At 50.2% G+C, this 16,572-nt stretch overlaps 1 protein-coding gene across 2 annotated transcripts in view; it reads left to right on the forward strand.

Annotated features, from left to right (window-relative positions):
- Positions 1–16,572, forward strand: part of SDK1 (sidekick cell adhesion molecule 1) — a 597,942-nt gene that overhangs the window by 418,666 nt on the left and 162,704 nt on the right. For both annotated transcript variants that reach the window (XM_047838939.1, XM_047838940.1), the window contains exon 17: positions 1,324–1,505. In XM_047838939.1, coding sequence (XP_047694895.1) covers positions 1,324–1,505 — 182 coding nt within the window. The remainder of the gene's footprint in view (positions 1–1,323; positions 1,506–16,572) is intronic.

Genomic DNA, 16,572 nt, shown 5'->3' on the forward strand with positions numbered 1-16,572 from the left:
GTTCTTGATCTTGTATTTTTCCCACTGCACGGGCCTCACCTGCACACATGGTCTGTGGCTGAAAGGCTGCCCTCGGAAAGTCCTGATTTTCTCGAAGGACCTTATGTTGCAGTCTCTGTGCTTTCATCCTCTTTGGAGAGCTCTGTTTTCCCTTGAAGGGCCTCGATTCTGGGTTTCTTCTCCCCTCCCCCACCGACGGCAGTAGCCTTGCTGGGCCTTCCCCTCTGTGCCCAGGCGCTCTGCCCGTGGCCCCAACCTGCCATCAAGAGTCCTCTCGCCCTGTGTCCCCTCAGCCCTCACCCTCTCCCTCTCGTCAGACAAAGCCACATCTTCCCGAGCCAAGAGCCGCTGCTCGGACAGGATCTGGAGGCTTCGGGAGCTATGTGACGGCCAAGGCACTGTCTCCCGCTACCCGCCCCCGCACTCCACCCTGGGGAACCAGTGCACTTCTAAAAACCAAGTTGTGAAAAGCATTCGCTACCCCAAATAATGCCACAAAAGCCCTTGGGTAGTACACGTGGCAATTGCCTAATTTATACGTTTTCTAAGTCCCGAGTCGTGCATGTGACTTTGGAAGGCAGATGCAGCGTGCAAAGTATTCCGCTTGTTCCACACAGTTCCTTCTGGAACACGGGTGAAATCGGCGTAGAGCACTGTATTAGGGTCAGGTGCACGCCGCAAGAATTCCGCTCTGTGTGCTGCAGCCTGACGACCGCAGCCAGCCCCGCCACCATCGGGAGCCGTACACGGAACCCTGCGCCCGTTTCGCCCACGAAGGCCCCCTAACGAACAGCCCAGCCCATCCACCTCAGCATGCGGCCAGTATTTTAGACGTGGGAACACCACCGAAAGCCACTCGTTCTGGTTCTGGGGCTGCGTGAACAAATCTAGAAACCCTAGACGGGAGAGGCAGCGGGCCGCCCGCCTCTCTGCTTTTCCCCACGTTTCAGGACCACGGGAGGAAAGCTGTCCCTCCACAATCGTTATTGACGGCAACACCCGACACGGGAGCCGTGCCTGGAATTTCTGGTGCTAAGTCACCGCGCCCCCCAGGCGACTCACACTAAAAAGCTATAATTTTTCTTTAACCGTAACACAGTTGCATTCCACAGCAACACAGTCGGTTCCATTTTGCCCAGAGCTCATAATCGCTGTGAGATTCAGTGACACCGCGTCTGAGGGGTTGGCTTAGGAAGCGGTGTTGTCTGGGGCTGACCTCTGGCTTCACTCTTGTTCACTGACTCCGTTTCCCTCCAACTGCGTGGAATCCATGCGGGTACCCCCGCATCCTGGTGCCAGCCGTCTCTCCACATTGCGATGCAGGTACCGCCTGGCCGGCCTGCCCGGGGAGCACCAGCAGCGGAACATCACCAGCCCGGAGGTCAACTACTGCCTGGTGACCGAGCTGATCATCTGGACCCAGTATGAAATCCAGGTGGCAGCTTACAACGGGGCGGGCCTGGGAGTCTTCAGCAGGGCCGTGACTGAGTACACCCTACAAGGAGGTAAGCTTGCTTTTCCGCGAGGTTGCACGGTCTCTGTCGGGGAGCAGGGCACGTCGAGTTTGACGAGAGCACGTTAGAAGTAAAGATGAAAGGGGCGCCTGGGCGGCTCAGTCGGTTGAGCCATAAAATGAGGGGGTTCGGCTCGGGTCATGATCTCGCGGTTCGTGGGTTCGAGCCCCGCATCGGGCTCTGTGCCGACGGCTCGGAGCCTGGAGCCTGCTTCGGATTCTAGGTCTCCCTCTTTCTCTGCCCCTCCCCCACTTGCGCTCTGTCTCTATCAAAAATAAATACATGTAAAAAAAAAATTAGAGATAAAGATGAAGGACCTGGTCCTCCGGGGGGCAAGAAGAAGGGAATTCGTCACCTGTCATTGAGTCTCTCTATTCCTCAACTATCGCAATACTGTAGAAGGGACACAGAGAACGTTCCAGATGCTTTCTTCTGGGCACTTAGGCCAGGGAGTATCCACACACATCCTTTAGTTAGTCCACTTACTCTCAGAAAGATCTGTGGAATTGCTTTTTTCTAAATGGAATAATGGTATATTACATGGTAAAGCTGGCCGTGGAGTCCCATGTGATACCAAGAGCGTTTTCCAAAGAGAACGATTATTTAGAATTTTGGTTTTAGTAATGCACTATGATTATTGGTAATGGAATTTGCAACTCGGTGTGCCTTTTTTTTGGGGGGGGGGAGTTCTTTTTCTGTTATACAAGCCAAATAATTTACTAGGTGGGTAAAAACTCCTCCCCACAGCACCCTTCCGAAAACGGCCAGTCAGGATGTCGTAAAGCCAGTGGGGTCTTGCCTTCATATGCTGCGACCCAACCCCCTCGTTTTATGGCTGAGCCCCCAACTGTTTTCTAGAGGACCCGGGTCTCAGCCCCAGGGAGCGCTGGCATTTGGAAGCACCGTCCACTGTCGGTGCTCCCAGCAGGAGAAAACGGACCCTGTCTTGGTGCCCCAGTCCCTGCCTGGGGATAACAGTTTCCCCACAAAATTGACAGCTCTTCCCGTTCTGCACTTTTAGCCTCTCCCGACTCAACGGGTGTGGGTTTATTTGCTTAGGCATTTTTACTGCCGCCAGGCCTTGACCTTTTTCAAATGATGATATTCCTAACTGCCCACTTCTCTCCCCAAATCATGCCTGAGACCTCATGTTCCTTGATATTGCGTACCGTTATCATCACCCCTGATCGATCGGCTGTCTCTCGTCGTCCGTAAGTCCCTAAAGCCTCCTTTATAAATTAAGTCAGTTCTGTCTCCATGGTGAAATATGTGCCTGGCGGAAATACTTAACATGCAAGACAGCCGGGAAGGACCTCCTCGTCCGCACGTGAGTCTCGATTACTCACCGGAAAATGGAGACGGCTAAGTACCTGGACAATTAATGTTTGCTTTAATTCGCCTACCTAATGACAGTAGATTTAGAAATACTTAAAATAATGAATTTGCTATTAAGAATCGCCTATTACTGTTAACTAGGACTGCTTCATTTTCTTACTGGTGTGTTCGGGTCCTGTGCGGGGCATGGAGGGGCAGATCCCCACCTAGCTGAGGAGAGCTTCAGCCCTAGAGTTTGGCTCGTACTTGGGAGCCATTAAAGGTTGAGGGCCACGGGGCGCCTGGGTGGCGCAGTCGGTTAAGCGTCCGACTTCAGCTCAGGTCACGATCTCGCGGTCCGTGAGTTTGAGCCCTGCGTCGGGCTCTGGGCTGATGGCTCAGAGCCTGGAGCCTGTTTCCGATTCTGTGTCTCCCTCTCTCTGCCCCTCCCCCGTTCATGCTCTGTCTCTCTCTGTCCCAAAAATAAATAAACGTTGAAAAAAAAAATTAAAAAAAAAAAAAAAGGTTGAGGGCCAGGAGCAACATGAGCAAAATGCTGTATTAGGAAGGCCAACCCGTCAGCGGCTGTGCGCGTGAGCTGGGGGCCCCCCGCGGCCTCAGCAACTCCAGACGGAAGGGCACGTGGTCTGGCTGTGAACCAGTGAGTTCCCTGTTGCTGTGACGCAGGCCACGAGGAGGGCGTGGCTGGCGCTTTCGGGTGGTGCTGCATAGTTTTCAAAATACTTTGCCTCTGTTCCCTCCGTGTGCCTCGAGACAGCGGGGCAGAGGACGCTCACGAGATGCACCTGTCCCTGGGTCGCTGGAGTGTGAACGGGGGTGCCCAGCTGCTTCCTCGGCTCGCTGGCGGGGATAGGACAGAACAGGGCAGGTCCGATGTAACCACTGACGCGTAAGCAAGCTGAACGCTGGCCGGCTCGATGTAGCTGGTCTGAAATGCCGGGGCGCGGGGCCGGCGGGGCAGGCTCCCACCTCTGGATGCGGTGATCGTCCGGATGGAGAAGCTGACTGAGGCTGCTTCAGCTCCCTGGAAGGAGTTGCTTTCCTCGTCCTGGTGCGAGCGGGACTCCCATTAGCTCTCTGTGCAAGAGTGGTTCCCAGTGTCCGTCTTTTTCTTCACTCTTGCTGAGCCCAAGTTCCTGAATATGCCGTGTGCAGTTTTCCCGTCTGTATCTTGGCTCGGCAGCTGGGTCCTCTTCTCTTCGTCTGGGCGTTGGATGGCTGGCATTGGAGCCCAGAGCCCGGGGCCCCTGCAGGTCACAGGGCACCCAGGGGCCAAGGTCGTGACTCACACCTCCCCTCGCTGCGGGCGTTTCTGCTTTGATGTTGTGCCCTCCTCACCTCAGCATGGACGCAGGCAGCACGGCACCCTTGTCCTCCCTCGCGCCTGCAGCCCTTTCCCTACGTGTGGTCCCTACTCTTCCTGTGTGCTTCACGTGACTAACGCCCTGGGGAAAGGACCCTATGCTTGTGTTTCGAGACCCTCCCCGACTCCTAACCCTACGTCTGTCCCTTGGTCCCTGGACAGAGCTTCTCAGGCGTTCGACAGCCTCTGAGCCTGACCCTCCTGTGAGGGGCAAGCCTCAGCCCCAGGACAAATCAGGGTGGAGCCCTTGTTGACCAGTGTTGGCATAACTGTCCCTTGGGCTTGGCCGTGGCACTTGTCAGGTATCAGGAGAGGGCACGAGCAGGGGAGGCAGCGGCCCTACAGCGTGTGCACTCACACTGCTCCCGTCCGGCCCCCGTCGTCGGGAGCGTCCTGGTCAGCCACCCCCAGCCGAACAAAAGGGAACCGGTAAATTCTGTCCCGGAACCAATGTTCCCACCGAGACAGGACACAAGTAAGAGAGCATTTAGACTTGCAGTTGGAAAGAACCGAGGAGTGGGGGCGGGGAAGCTGGTCTGGAGTGGGGGCAGAATAAACCAGAGAGAAAGTGATCTGATTGGGAGGGGCCGCATCAGAAAGGAAAATGGCCACAGTGAGGGGCCGTGAATAATTTAGGGTTGTGAGCTGTCCTCCCACACATCTGTCTGTCTGCTGACCCCCAGAAACAGCCCCTTCTTCTAGTCCATCAGGGCCTGACTCCACATTTACTACTTACCTGCCTTCCAGAAGCACATCAACCTTTCCGAGCCTCAAGCTCATCTGCCCTGACTCCTTGTGAGAGAAAGGCCTTGAGAGCCCTGAGCTCTTAGCCAGTGTCCTGGATGCTCAGGTTGTTCTTGTTCCTCCTTCTGTGGCAACGCCCAGTGCCTGGAACCTACCGTATCTGCATGTTTCTGCAGCCGCAGTCGTTCAGAAAGAAACGGGCGCAATCTCTCTGCTGATAGTAAAATCTCAAGATCGATCTGTGCGCCTACTGTGTGCTCAGCGTTGTGTGACGGGCTGTGGCACTGATGCGTGTGCCTACTGTGTGCGCAGTGATGGGCTGTGGCACGGAGCAGGAGTAGGGAACACACCCAACACAGAGTCAGACCTGGGACTTGCATCCGAGGCGGCGAGGAGAGACTAACATTTGTGAAATAAGAGTGAGCTGCAGAAGAAAGCAGCATCACTGATGTGTGCTCACCCCCATTCATCCACAAGACCCATGTTGCGAGCATGCTTCGGATTGCAGTCGAGACAGAGGAAGATGCCATCGACGTAAAGAGCGGCTTTACTGGGATCTACATGGTAGGGCCACATCAGAGGTGTTGGGGCTCAGCTGTCTGTAGTGGTTGGAAATGGAGTCCAGCTGCTAGAAACAGACCCAAAATAACAGCTTAAAACAAAATAGAGGTGGGTTTTTATCTTTCTCTCCCCAAGAGTGGGCATTCAGCTGCACAGGGTCTTAGCGGCAGCTCCATGGTCACCAGACGGTCAGGCTCCTTCTTTTCACTTTGCCATCTTTAGCGTTTGCCTCATGGTTGCACATTAGCTGCTGGGATGCCAGCGGTCGCGTCCACATTCTATGAGGAAGGCACAGGGGTACACCTTGTGGCCACATATGCAAGTATGTTTGCCTTTGGCGAACTTTCTTAGAAGTCCTACCTACTGCTGACTCATGCTTACAATTCACCGAATATCTCCATGCCAGAAGCCCGGAAAGGTGCTCTTTCCGCCAGATACATTTCTGTCTGTTGCTAAGAAAGGAAGGGGGGACAGATAGTAGAGGGTAGCTGGCGGTTTCTGCCTCGCTCTTTGCAGTGACTCCTGCTGCGGAGTCAAACCCAGAGGATATGCAAGTTCTAGATATAAAATTGTTCGATCGTCTGTCTCACAGCCAGCCGCATGCAGAGAGCCCCACGATCCTTGGGAACCCCCCACTTAAGAATTAGCAGCAAGCGGCTCCACAGTTCCCCAGGCCCTTGGCCTCAGACCCTCAGCTCGTGGTCTGTTTGGGCACCAGCTGAGCATGCTTGCTGCCCCTGGGAGCCCCTGTCGGTGAGCTTGGGGCTTGGGGTGCCCCCGGCTGCTGGTGCCGCATGTAGAGAAAGCCTGCAGGCCTGAGTTGGCCCTTGAAGCTGCAAAGAGAATAATTTAAATGTCTGCATATTAGAGGGGAGGAGAATAACTCATAGAATTAATTATTTGTCAGCCTAATTTGGAAAGTTATTGGAACGTATACGCACATAACTCTGGAGTCCATCAGGACGCCATGGGAACAGTTGGAAACGCCCCGCCTCGGGAAGAATAAGGCTTCCGGCCAGCCCGCCTGGTTCTTCCTCCTCCCCTCAGCCAAGCGGCAAGCCTGACCCGTCAGGGGAAATGAGATGTAATTTGTCCCAACTTTAATAAGCTCTTTGGATTTCGCTCCTCTTGAGAAGGCATCAGAACGCCAGGAAGAGCTGGTGCGGCTCGCCGACGTGAGGCTGCATGTGACATGGTGCACAGTCATTCTCAAAGAGAACTCCCAAATGTCGCAGCCTCGGCCCCAGGGAGCAGAGTCAAGGGCGCACAGGCAGCCCTTGACCTGAAAAGATCGGTCAGCGCTTGCCCCGGGGGCAGGCACCCGCGTGTTGCTGGGCACACGTCTTTGGTCTCGAGTCTCTTTTCTTTATGGAAGCTCTCGAAGGAAAATAAGTCATCTGTGCCTTGAGTTCAGCACAGTGTGGTATGGATCCTTGAAGAAATGTGAACCCACCTTTCCCCTGTCACATGCCCCCTTTTTCTTTTCAATCCCGTTTATTACTGAGATCTGCTAAAAACGTCTGGGGCCTACCTTGGTTCTCTCTATTCTCAGCATGGGCTAACACCTTGGACACACAAGGATTATTTAATATAAACTTTCTCACTTCCCCTGCCCTTCATACCCCCACCCCATCCACTGTCTGCCAATCTCACTGAATAGATTTTATTAGCAGTGCCTCCGTGACCTTTTCTGCTCCAGGCATTTTAAAATGCGACTTATTAACTTACCAATCGGGCAGCAAAATTCTGATACAGTCACAGCCACATGAACTTTCCAAGGGGTGAGAGGAAAGGTCCCTCCTGTCCCAGTAGCTGCGACCAAAACTCCAGCAAACGCGGAACCCGCTCGTCAAATTTCCAGTGTGATTACCCAAAATGAAATGGAAGCGAACTTAAATTGACTCAGGAATTTCTTTCAAAATGCTCCAGAAATCAATATGTTCTCGGTTGCAAGTAGAAAAAGCCTTAGCGTGTAAGTTCTGCATAACTAAATGCCCAGTGTAATTACCAGCATTGTTCTTACTGCCAGTGTCAACTTCAGCAACCTTCCCATCATTTAGTAGGAGAGAGAAAGTACTGTAGTCACTTGAAGCAGTGAGTGGTCCAAATTCAAGGCTCACGCGATGTTTGGTTCCCAAATTCAGGCTTTGTTAAAAATGTTGCAACTACCCACGAAAGCCCCGTGAAGATACTGTGTGACCATGAAGTCCTCAGGTGACCCTGAGCGTGGAATCCTACGCACTACTGGAGCATGAGAGATGCTGGCTGGGTCCCAAAATATGCCAGCCTAGACCCGCGAACTTCCGTCCGTTTCTTCACTGTGTTCATAAAAATGCAGATGCGGCTTTTCTATAAAGGGTCCAAAGACAAATGATACTATACATCATCATTTTGAACACACCCAGGTTTTAATTTTTTTCTGGTTTTATTTCTTTATCATTTTTCTTCCTTGAACAGGTATTTTTGCGCTATAATGATTTATTCTGGTTTTGGAACATTACCTTCTAATGAAAGGGAAATATTTCATACTTAAAGAGAAATGGAAAAAACATTTGGTTATCCACATTTCTAAAACATTAGTAAAAGCCCCTAAATGTTCACTTGGGCTTTGAAGGGTTTTCTAAAGTGAGGATTATAAATGAACACTCTGTTTGCAAGCTCCATTCGTACCTCCTCTTGGGAAATTCTCAATGTGGCATAAATGACATTGCACAAAAGATTTGTTTCTCAATCCTTAAGATTTTCTAGACCGCAGGCTGTGCCTACAGAATAGGATAATGTTCCAGATTCTCCCAGAGTCACCTAAAACACTAAGAACTGAACAAAATGATGTGGGATGTTCCATCAGGATTGGGCTTAATTCAGGCTTTTAGAATTTTCCGGAAAGAAAAGAAGAGGAAGCTAGCATTTTGGAGGAAGCCACCCCCGACCAGTTTTTGTTGTCTTATCCTGCGCACCTGTGCTCCGTGCCTCACCTTGGTCATCGCCCCCCGCCCACCCTGCCCCCCGGACAGAGATAGGTGTCTGTTGTTATTCCGCAGAGGAAAACGGGAGCTCCAAGAGGTAACTCACTTTCCCCAAGTCACATGGCTGGGAAATGCTGGGGAAAACCTAGCACTCCTTTTCTCATTCTGCACGCATCACCCATGGACAGAAATTACTTCCAGATTTCCGGTGCAGCTTGAATACAGAAAAGAAGCAAGATCTCACGTCACTCGTGGATGAGTGGCAGGTGGGTGTGTAGTCCACAAGAGGAAATGTCTTTCACACTGAAACCCAGGACACGTGCACACACACGCAGATACACACATGAACAAACACGCACACACACATACACACACACAGCTGAAACAAAAGGCTCGTGCGACAGTAGTCCCCCCTACACTGTGTGGTGTTCTTTGATATTTGCCATCCTGTTTCATTCCGTTTCACTCTCGGGTTCTCTAATAAATGCTGGCCACGGCCACTAAATTGATTTCCTGGTCTGCTAGTGCGTTGGGAGACCTGCAGTTTGAAAACCACTGAATTCGAGCAACACAGGGCGTTTGGTTGAGCTGAACCCGTGTCCCTTTCAGAAGAGGCCCCTCCACTGGCCTGTAGGACGCACCAGGGTCCCCAAGGGAGAGGCCACCGCAGCCAACGATGAAAGCCCAAACAGGGATCCGAGCGGGGGTACGGCAGGCAACGGGCCTGGGCGCAGAGCTACGATCCAGGAGTTGTAGGAGGGTTCCAGCCCCTGGATCTGCGCAGATGACCTCGTGAGGGAGGAGGGCTTCCCAGGGTAAGACTTGGCCTTCAGTTGCCACAGGAAGACACAGGGAAAAATCGAACCGGTCTTAAATTGCTGTGACCAGCATATTGTTTGGTCATGTACAGACTGGTCTTCCCTACAAGCCTGGGGGCTCTTCGAGGGCGGGGTCTGTGTCTGTATCTCCAAATCCAAGCACAATGCCTGGTATGTAAATAGACAAGGCATAAATGTATGTCTGATTGAAGACAGACGCTGATTGTTTCTATGTTAGTTTCCGGTGCTGTCTCAATTTACTCTCCATATCCAGCGTGATGCCTTCCCTCCCCTCCTGCCTCTTCTGGTCTCAGGAGCTCGAAGGAAAGCCCAGTGCCTGCCTGCTTGACCTCACACGCTATGCCCCTCCAGCCTAAAACTGGTCCCGAAATAAATAAGGGGGAAAATAAGTTCAGAAAGGGACACACACAACTTCTAAAGTATTAAAATGCTATTTTTTTATTCAGGTCATTAAAAGAGACCTGAGCTTATTTATCCAAGATCTGTCCCCCTAATAACGCATTAGCGATGTTTAATGCAGTGAGAACATTCCGGTGTCTCAAAACGGCAAGAACCATAACAACCCAAGAACTTGTCCGCGGCCTGTAACGATCTGGAATTAACCATCACACCCGCCACAAAGATGGCAATAGAGACTTCCGTGCAGCACTGCGTAGCCAATAATTCTTCCACATAACGAGCTTGCTGCTCCCCTCTTTGAGAGGCATGTGCATTTAATTCTGGGGAATTGCCCGGAAGAGTCAACGCCCACGAATCCCCACCAAGTTCTGGCTCTAGACGCTGCAGCCCTTAGGATTTGATATCATCTACTCCAAGGATAATGGATAATGAAAAAGGGAGTGCGCAGTTGTGGTGAAGACGGAAGACCCGTGTGCCCTTGCACGGCGCAGAGGCACTGCCGGGAGCTCCCGCCCCGGCCAGCGGATCCAAAGTGAGGAGACTCCTTCCCAGGCAAGGTGGGCCCCGCATGGCCTCACGCCAGGTGCTCACCGACCGGGAAAAACGACGGCGCTTTTGAGGGCATTGAAGGGTGAGCCGTTATTGCAATAACACACTGCGTTTCACAGTTTATCTCTAACAGATAAGGTGGTGCTACCTTAATAGATAAAAACTGTGTTGGGCAAAGCACTGTGATTTCATTCCGTGCTAAGTTCAGCTAATTTTACAGCATCGTCCCTGGGATGCTTGGCACTCTTCGCTTGGGTTTACGTCAGTCTGATGGGGCTAATAAGCAGGGTGCAGAAGTCAGTCATTTTCCTCCCACAGAAGCCCGGACGCCCGTGTCCCCTGTCCCACGAGGCACCGTGAATCTCTGAGCTGGTACTTCCCGGTGTCACCTTCTTCATTTGATCTGACATGTTGTGCGTCTCCAAAACATCAGATAGCTCTATGGTCAGCAGAGTTTCGTTTAGAATGGCCGTTAGTTTAAACCGATTCTGCCATTTGTGTAGACGGAAGCCAAGATGAATTGTAACGCTAGGCTGGAATTTACTCAAGGGTGTTGCACATCAGCTTGCGCAATTTGCATAATATTGTTTGAATACTTGAATGAAACATACCCTTTCAGCTGCAGAGAATGGTTCGGGAAAATTGCTCGCCCAGCATAATCTCAGGTTCTCTGGGCTGGAAATAACAGTACACGTTCCTGGCAGGAAAGGTGGCAAAGAGGCTCGTGAGGACAGGAGTGGGGTCTTCTGCCAACCAATTAACCGGCTCTAAATGAAATGAAAGGTGATCGTCACGGGGAGGATGGGGGGAGGGAAGGAAAGAGAAAATGGCAGAAAAGAAACTGCAGAGCAGTGGTTCTCAGTCGGGTCCCTGCACCACTTGTTAGAAATGCAATCCTCAGGCCACGTAGACCCACTGGATCAGAGAGTCTGGGGGCGAGGCCTGCCGTCTGTGTTTCAAGAAGCCCCCAGATGATTCTGGTGACTCTGATCTGAGACTCACTTCTCTGGAGGTTGGTAGGTAGCAGAGGGCCGAAACCATGAACGCTGTGAGTCTCTCCATATTTATGTCTCTGGCATTTTCGAAGAAAGGGGGATCGTGCCCGGGGAGGGTCAGTACCGTCAGCTGGAGAAAAGTGGTTCTTCCCATGAACCAGGGCACGCGCTGTGGGGAACGCAGGAACATGGTGTGTCTCACAGGAAATCTCAGCTGTGGTTTAGAAACTCTGATGGTTGGGTAGGAGGCTGAAGTCTTCCTTAAGGTAAAGGTCATGACTCGGAAAAGAAAGGAAGATACAGGCAGTGGTCAGTGGCAAATTAGGGTGAGTGAGCTGTGTGGACCACGACCAGCCACCGAGAATAATGCACGGGTGCTTGGAGGAGACCAGAATCTAGAAGAGCCTCTCTTCCACACTTGTGTCTTCAGCATTTTCTAAGAAGGTGAGGCTACACTTCAGACAAGTCAAGTAGCTGATCATGTTTTAGTAACCTTTTTCCTGTGGCTTGATCTGTTCCCTGTCAAGGTTAATGGGATTTGTGTTCGAACAATAGACTGTGACAAGGGATGAGTTTCATGTCAGAAAGGATAGGAAGAACACATTCAACAGAAATTCTGTTGAGAAATTAAGGATAGAGAGGAGATGTGTACACGAAGCTATAAAAACACTCGCTAGAGGACAGGACTTCAGGTTCCACTTCAAAGAAGAATCGAGAGACCTGAGTCTATAATTGTCAGGAAGCAGTCACTAGGAGTCCCCTTTGGTCATTCAGAATGAACCACATCCCACCAACCTCATTTCCTTTTGGAGGAGGGTTACTGAGTTGATAGATCCAAATATCATAGTCATTCTGTAGCTTGATTCCCACTCATTCATTCATTTTCTAATTCACTCACTAAGCACCTTTGTGGCCAAGATGGGGAAATACAGATTGGATGACAGAATAATTCGATGGGTTCCCAGGGCTTGGCTTCACCCAAAGAGTGCAACTTGCCTGATACACCACCACTTGGAGGATAACTCCAGACGCAAAACCCATCATTCTTCCGGGCTTTTCTTGGTCAGCACCTCTACTGGCGACTTGGAGGGAACAGAGATGGCATGCGCATCAAATATGCAGGGGTCACGGCTCAGAGGGGATAATTCGTGTATTCTATCCCCAGATCAGAAGTAAAAAATAAATTGCTTTCTTAGATTGATGGTTGAAATCAAACCGAACATAAAAGAAATCAAGTTGGGACGTGAAAGGTATGAGGGAAAATACTTCAGTTACGCACACACACCCCAGTCATGTGACAACAAGACGGGGAGACAGGACTTGCCAACAGTCACCATAGAAAGTCTCAGGGGATAGACGAACGCAGACCCGAGGAGGACTGAGACCATAATCTTCGTCTGTACAGACCGTATGTTTCCGCATCAAGGCAGATCGCAGTGCCAAGGAATCCTGTCTGGCTGGATGCCATTTGGGCACTTGGAGCACTGAGATCGGCTCCAGGTGCCTCAACGTGAGGGGTGGGGAGAAAACCAAGGCTTCTCGGAGGAGGAGACCGGTATAGAGTGGGCAGTGAGTGCTCCCTCAATCCTGCCGCATGGGAAACAGAGAAACAGGATGTCCGCTTGGCCCATAGTAGTAAAGCCCAACCGGACATTCCTGTGATTTTCAAATAGTCTAACAGCTGTGTGTGGGGGGGACACTTTACCCAGGAGGCAGATGGGCATCACTGGTCAGAAGTCGTGGAAGGAGAGGTTTCAGTCGAGCATGAGGGAAAGCCTCTTTGCCACACACGGCAGGGGTTCAGCGCGACCGGAACGGCGGGAACGTGGAGCTGGAAGCTGTGCCGACGGTAGCTGAGGGGCCACCCATCTGGGTGCCGTGGGTGAACCACGTGGCCTCGGTGGCCCTTTCCTCTCCTCCTCTGTCTGCACCGCCAGTAGGGCCATTTGTATGGCCCTTGCCTCTACGAAGCTTCACAGAGGAAGGATTCTTTGACAGAACTCCGGCTGTCATAATGTCATCGAACAGAACCGTGATGCCGAGTCGACTGTACGTACTGGAGTACGTGTCCATGCCTCGGTACCTCCTCGGGTGCCTACCCAGGTGTGGGGTTGGTGCGTGAATGGAATGGAGTAGGAAATCCGGAAATGGACTCGGTTGCACGTGGAAATTTAGTACCCAGTAGAAGTGGCATCTTGCAAGGGTAAACAGAGACCGGCTTTTTGATAAGTAGTATCGAGATAAGTGGATTCCTCTGTGGGAAAAGACGAAGCCGGGTCCACTCCCTGCACCGAATTCAAGGGTGCATTCCAAACAGACCGGAGATGTCCATATTAAAAACGGAACCCGCAGAAGTACCAGAAAAGAAAAACCAGTGAATTCCCCTGTGATCTAGAAGTGTGTGTGTGTGTGTGTGGGGGGGGGGGGGAATTTCTCTATTACTCACAATCTGGAAGCAATAAATGGAAAAAAATGATAAATTTGACTACATAAAGTGTTTAAATAGCTAAAATATTCTGTATACCAAAAAATACAATAAGCAGAGGGGGGAAAGATACAGAGCAGACAAAATTATCTCCCAGACAAGTTATTAGCTGCACATTAAGCTCTGTCAAGAGCCTCTAAAAGAGAGAAGTAATAGACCAGTATGCGAAAGAAAGAAGTCAAGAAATAAGAAAATAGAATCAACAGCAGCGCAAATGCCCTTAGCCCCGTGAGAAGATGCTCCCTTCTACCAATGAGAGGAGCACAGAGTGAAGCTACACAGAGACACCATTTCTCGCCTGTCATTTTGGTCAAAATGTGAACATTTGACAATATTCTGTGATAAGGCTTGAAAGAGGGGCACACTTCTTCACTGAGAATGCAGCGTGATACAAACACGGAGAGGTCGATTGGCGCCCGACCCTGGATGCCGCGACTAGTGGGAGGAGGGTCCCCGTATCTCCTCCCAAAGCGTGTATGGATTACAGGGGGAAAGGATAACTCTGCTGAGGCCCAACCTGGCAGCAGGTGGTTACAGGGAACCTCCCCGGCGATGGCACAGATCACAATCGTGCAGAGAGGACTCGAGGGGAGAACGGAGCACACCGCTGTGCTCCTCCTTCCTAAGATCCATAGCTGGAGCCTAACCGAGAAGAAACATCGGACGAACACAAACTGACGTGACAGATGAGCCTGCAATAAATATCCCAAGATGTCCAGGCCACGAGAGTCGAGGAGAAATGGAGCTCCAGGCTGAAGACTGAAGAGACAGGATTAGTAAAGGCAGCGCAGGGTCTGGACCGGACCCTACCGCCGCAGGGGACCTCACGGGAGAAGCCGGAGGACCTGACGACGAGGTACGCTTCTGGTATCTGGGTTTCCCTGGCTGTAGGGCGGTGAGGTGGTGAGTGTCCTCGTCTCCGGGAGCCACACGGCACGGATTTGGGGAGGGGGAGGGGCTTACCTTGGTAGCTCGCTATGAAACGATTTTGAAAAAAGTCTTTGTATAATCTCCGAAAGCGTCAGACATTTCAAAATGGAAATTACCTGTCTCGTTTAAAACTATTGCGAATTCCTTTTCATCTTCTACCCCAAACGGGTGGGACTTCTAGTGCCAATAACTGGCAGAGTGTCCACTCTCCGCTTTGTAGAAAGTTACTCCAGTGAGACAGATAAAAAAATGGAGCAGCACGTACCTGAGACGGTCCAGCTCAGCGCTAGAGGTTCCAGAAGGACCAGACCTACCCAAACGTCCGTCAGCAGCGTCCTGGGGGAACAAACCGGGCACGGAAGCCATTCTGCAGCCGTAAGAAAGGAAGGCGGGCATTCCTAGCACAGCCCCTGCAGGGAAAAGGGGGGGCACAGAAATAGATACCGGGCTTCCATCAACTTTGACACCATGTATCTATTGTATCCGTTTATAAAACTCAATTTTAAGACACTTATAGAAAGTTCTAAAAACCTGAAGGCAAAAATTTAAAAAATGAATATGAGCGCATATTGAATTGGTGGCATAACCAAACAGAAAGCAGTGACTTCAGGTCTCTTTAAAACATGGTCACTTGACTGTATGTCCCTAGCAGGATATACTCTAGGTGCAAAAAAAAAACCAAAAAGAAGAAGAAGGGAGGGAGGGAGAAAGGTCTACAACTGTTTTCAGCAGTCACGTGGTGGTGGTGTTGAGTTTGGGTTTTAAGGCAATTGCATGAGCATTACGAGGTAAAGCAAGTAAGTATCATGTCGATGTCATTAGGAATGGAGATTTTTATCAAAGAAACTGAGTTTGAAATAGTAGTATGATGTTTTACCTTTAAAAAAAAAAAAGAATTTTTTAAAAGGCCTAGAAATAGGAACCGATCCCCTCGCACTGAGCTTCCCAGGAACCACAGAAATAAACGGGCTTTCTTGGATAAATAAATGGATGCTTCCAGGTAAGTTATCCAGCAGGTATCCCATAAGGTGAGCCTGTGAGATCTTGAGAGCTCAAAAAGCAAAGAAAGAGAAAGAAAGAAAGAAAGAAAGAAAGAAAGAAAGAAAGAAAGAAAGAAAAGAAAGAAGGGAGGGAGGGAGAGAGGAAAGAAAGAAAGAAAGAAAGAAAGAAAAGAAAAGAAAAGAAAAGAAAAGAAAAAAGAGAAGAAAAAAGAAAAAAGAAAAAAAAAAACGAACTATCAAATGCCAGGGAGAACTTGTCAGAAAGACTCAGGCCCACTTGGCGAGACTCCCATGAGTTAAACCTGGGAAAATATGAAAATCATGAAAATTAATAATAATAAAACTGCAGTGAAGTGAATGAAAGGTTTCAAATACATTTTAGTCCATGGATTCCTAATAGTATTTCTTTAAAGCCTCTCTGGTCACCTTTGGAGAATGTAAAGGAAACTATTATGTGGTGAATTTGTATAAACCTTCCCGATCAAAAATCTCAGGACGTATAGCGAGATACTTGACCTGATGGATGAACGTAACATTTTTAATATCTGGTTTTACTCCTTGGATGGCTCCATTTAGACTGCATGCAGACTTTTAACCTCTTCAAACACGTGGAAGTTACCGTTGACGAGGAAGTATTTGTACAAGTAGGTGGTCGCACGTGTTTGAAGATAATTTATTACTCTCTCCACCCAGTTAGGAGAAACTTCTTCCTTGCCATTAACCGGAATGCAGATAATTCAGCCTCTTTAAATTGCACTTTACGGGCATAATTTCTTTAGGCTAAGAGCTCTTCCTTTTATTTCTTTGACAGACATAATGTTGAACATTTTTTTGTGATGAGGTGAACGGATTGGATTCTGAGCGAATGTTTTTCATATCAAGTATTTCAAA

This window comes from Prionailurus viverrinus, chromosome E3, assembly GCF_022837055.1.
Source record: "Prionailurus viverrinus isolate Anna chromosome E3, UM_Priviv_1.0, whole genome shotgun sequence".
Lineage (NCBI taxonomy): Eukaryota > Metazoa > Chordata > Mammalia > Carnivora > Felidae > Prionailurus > Prionailurus viverrinus.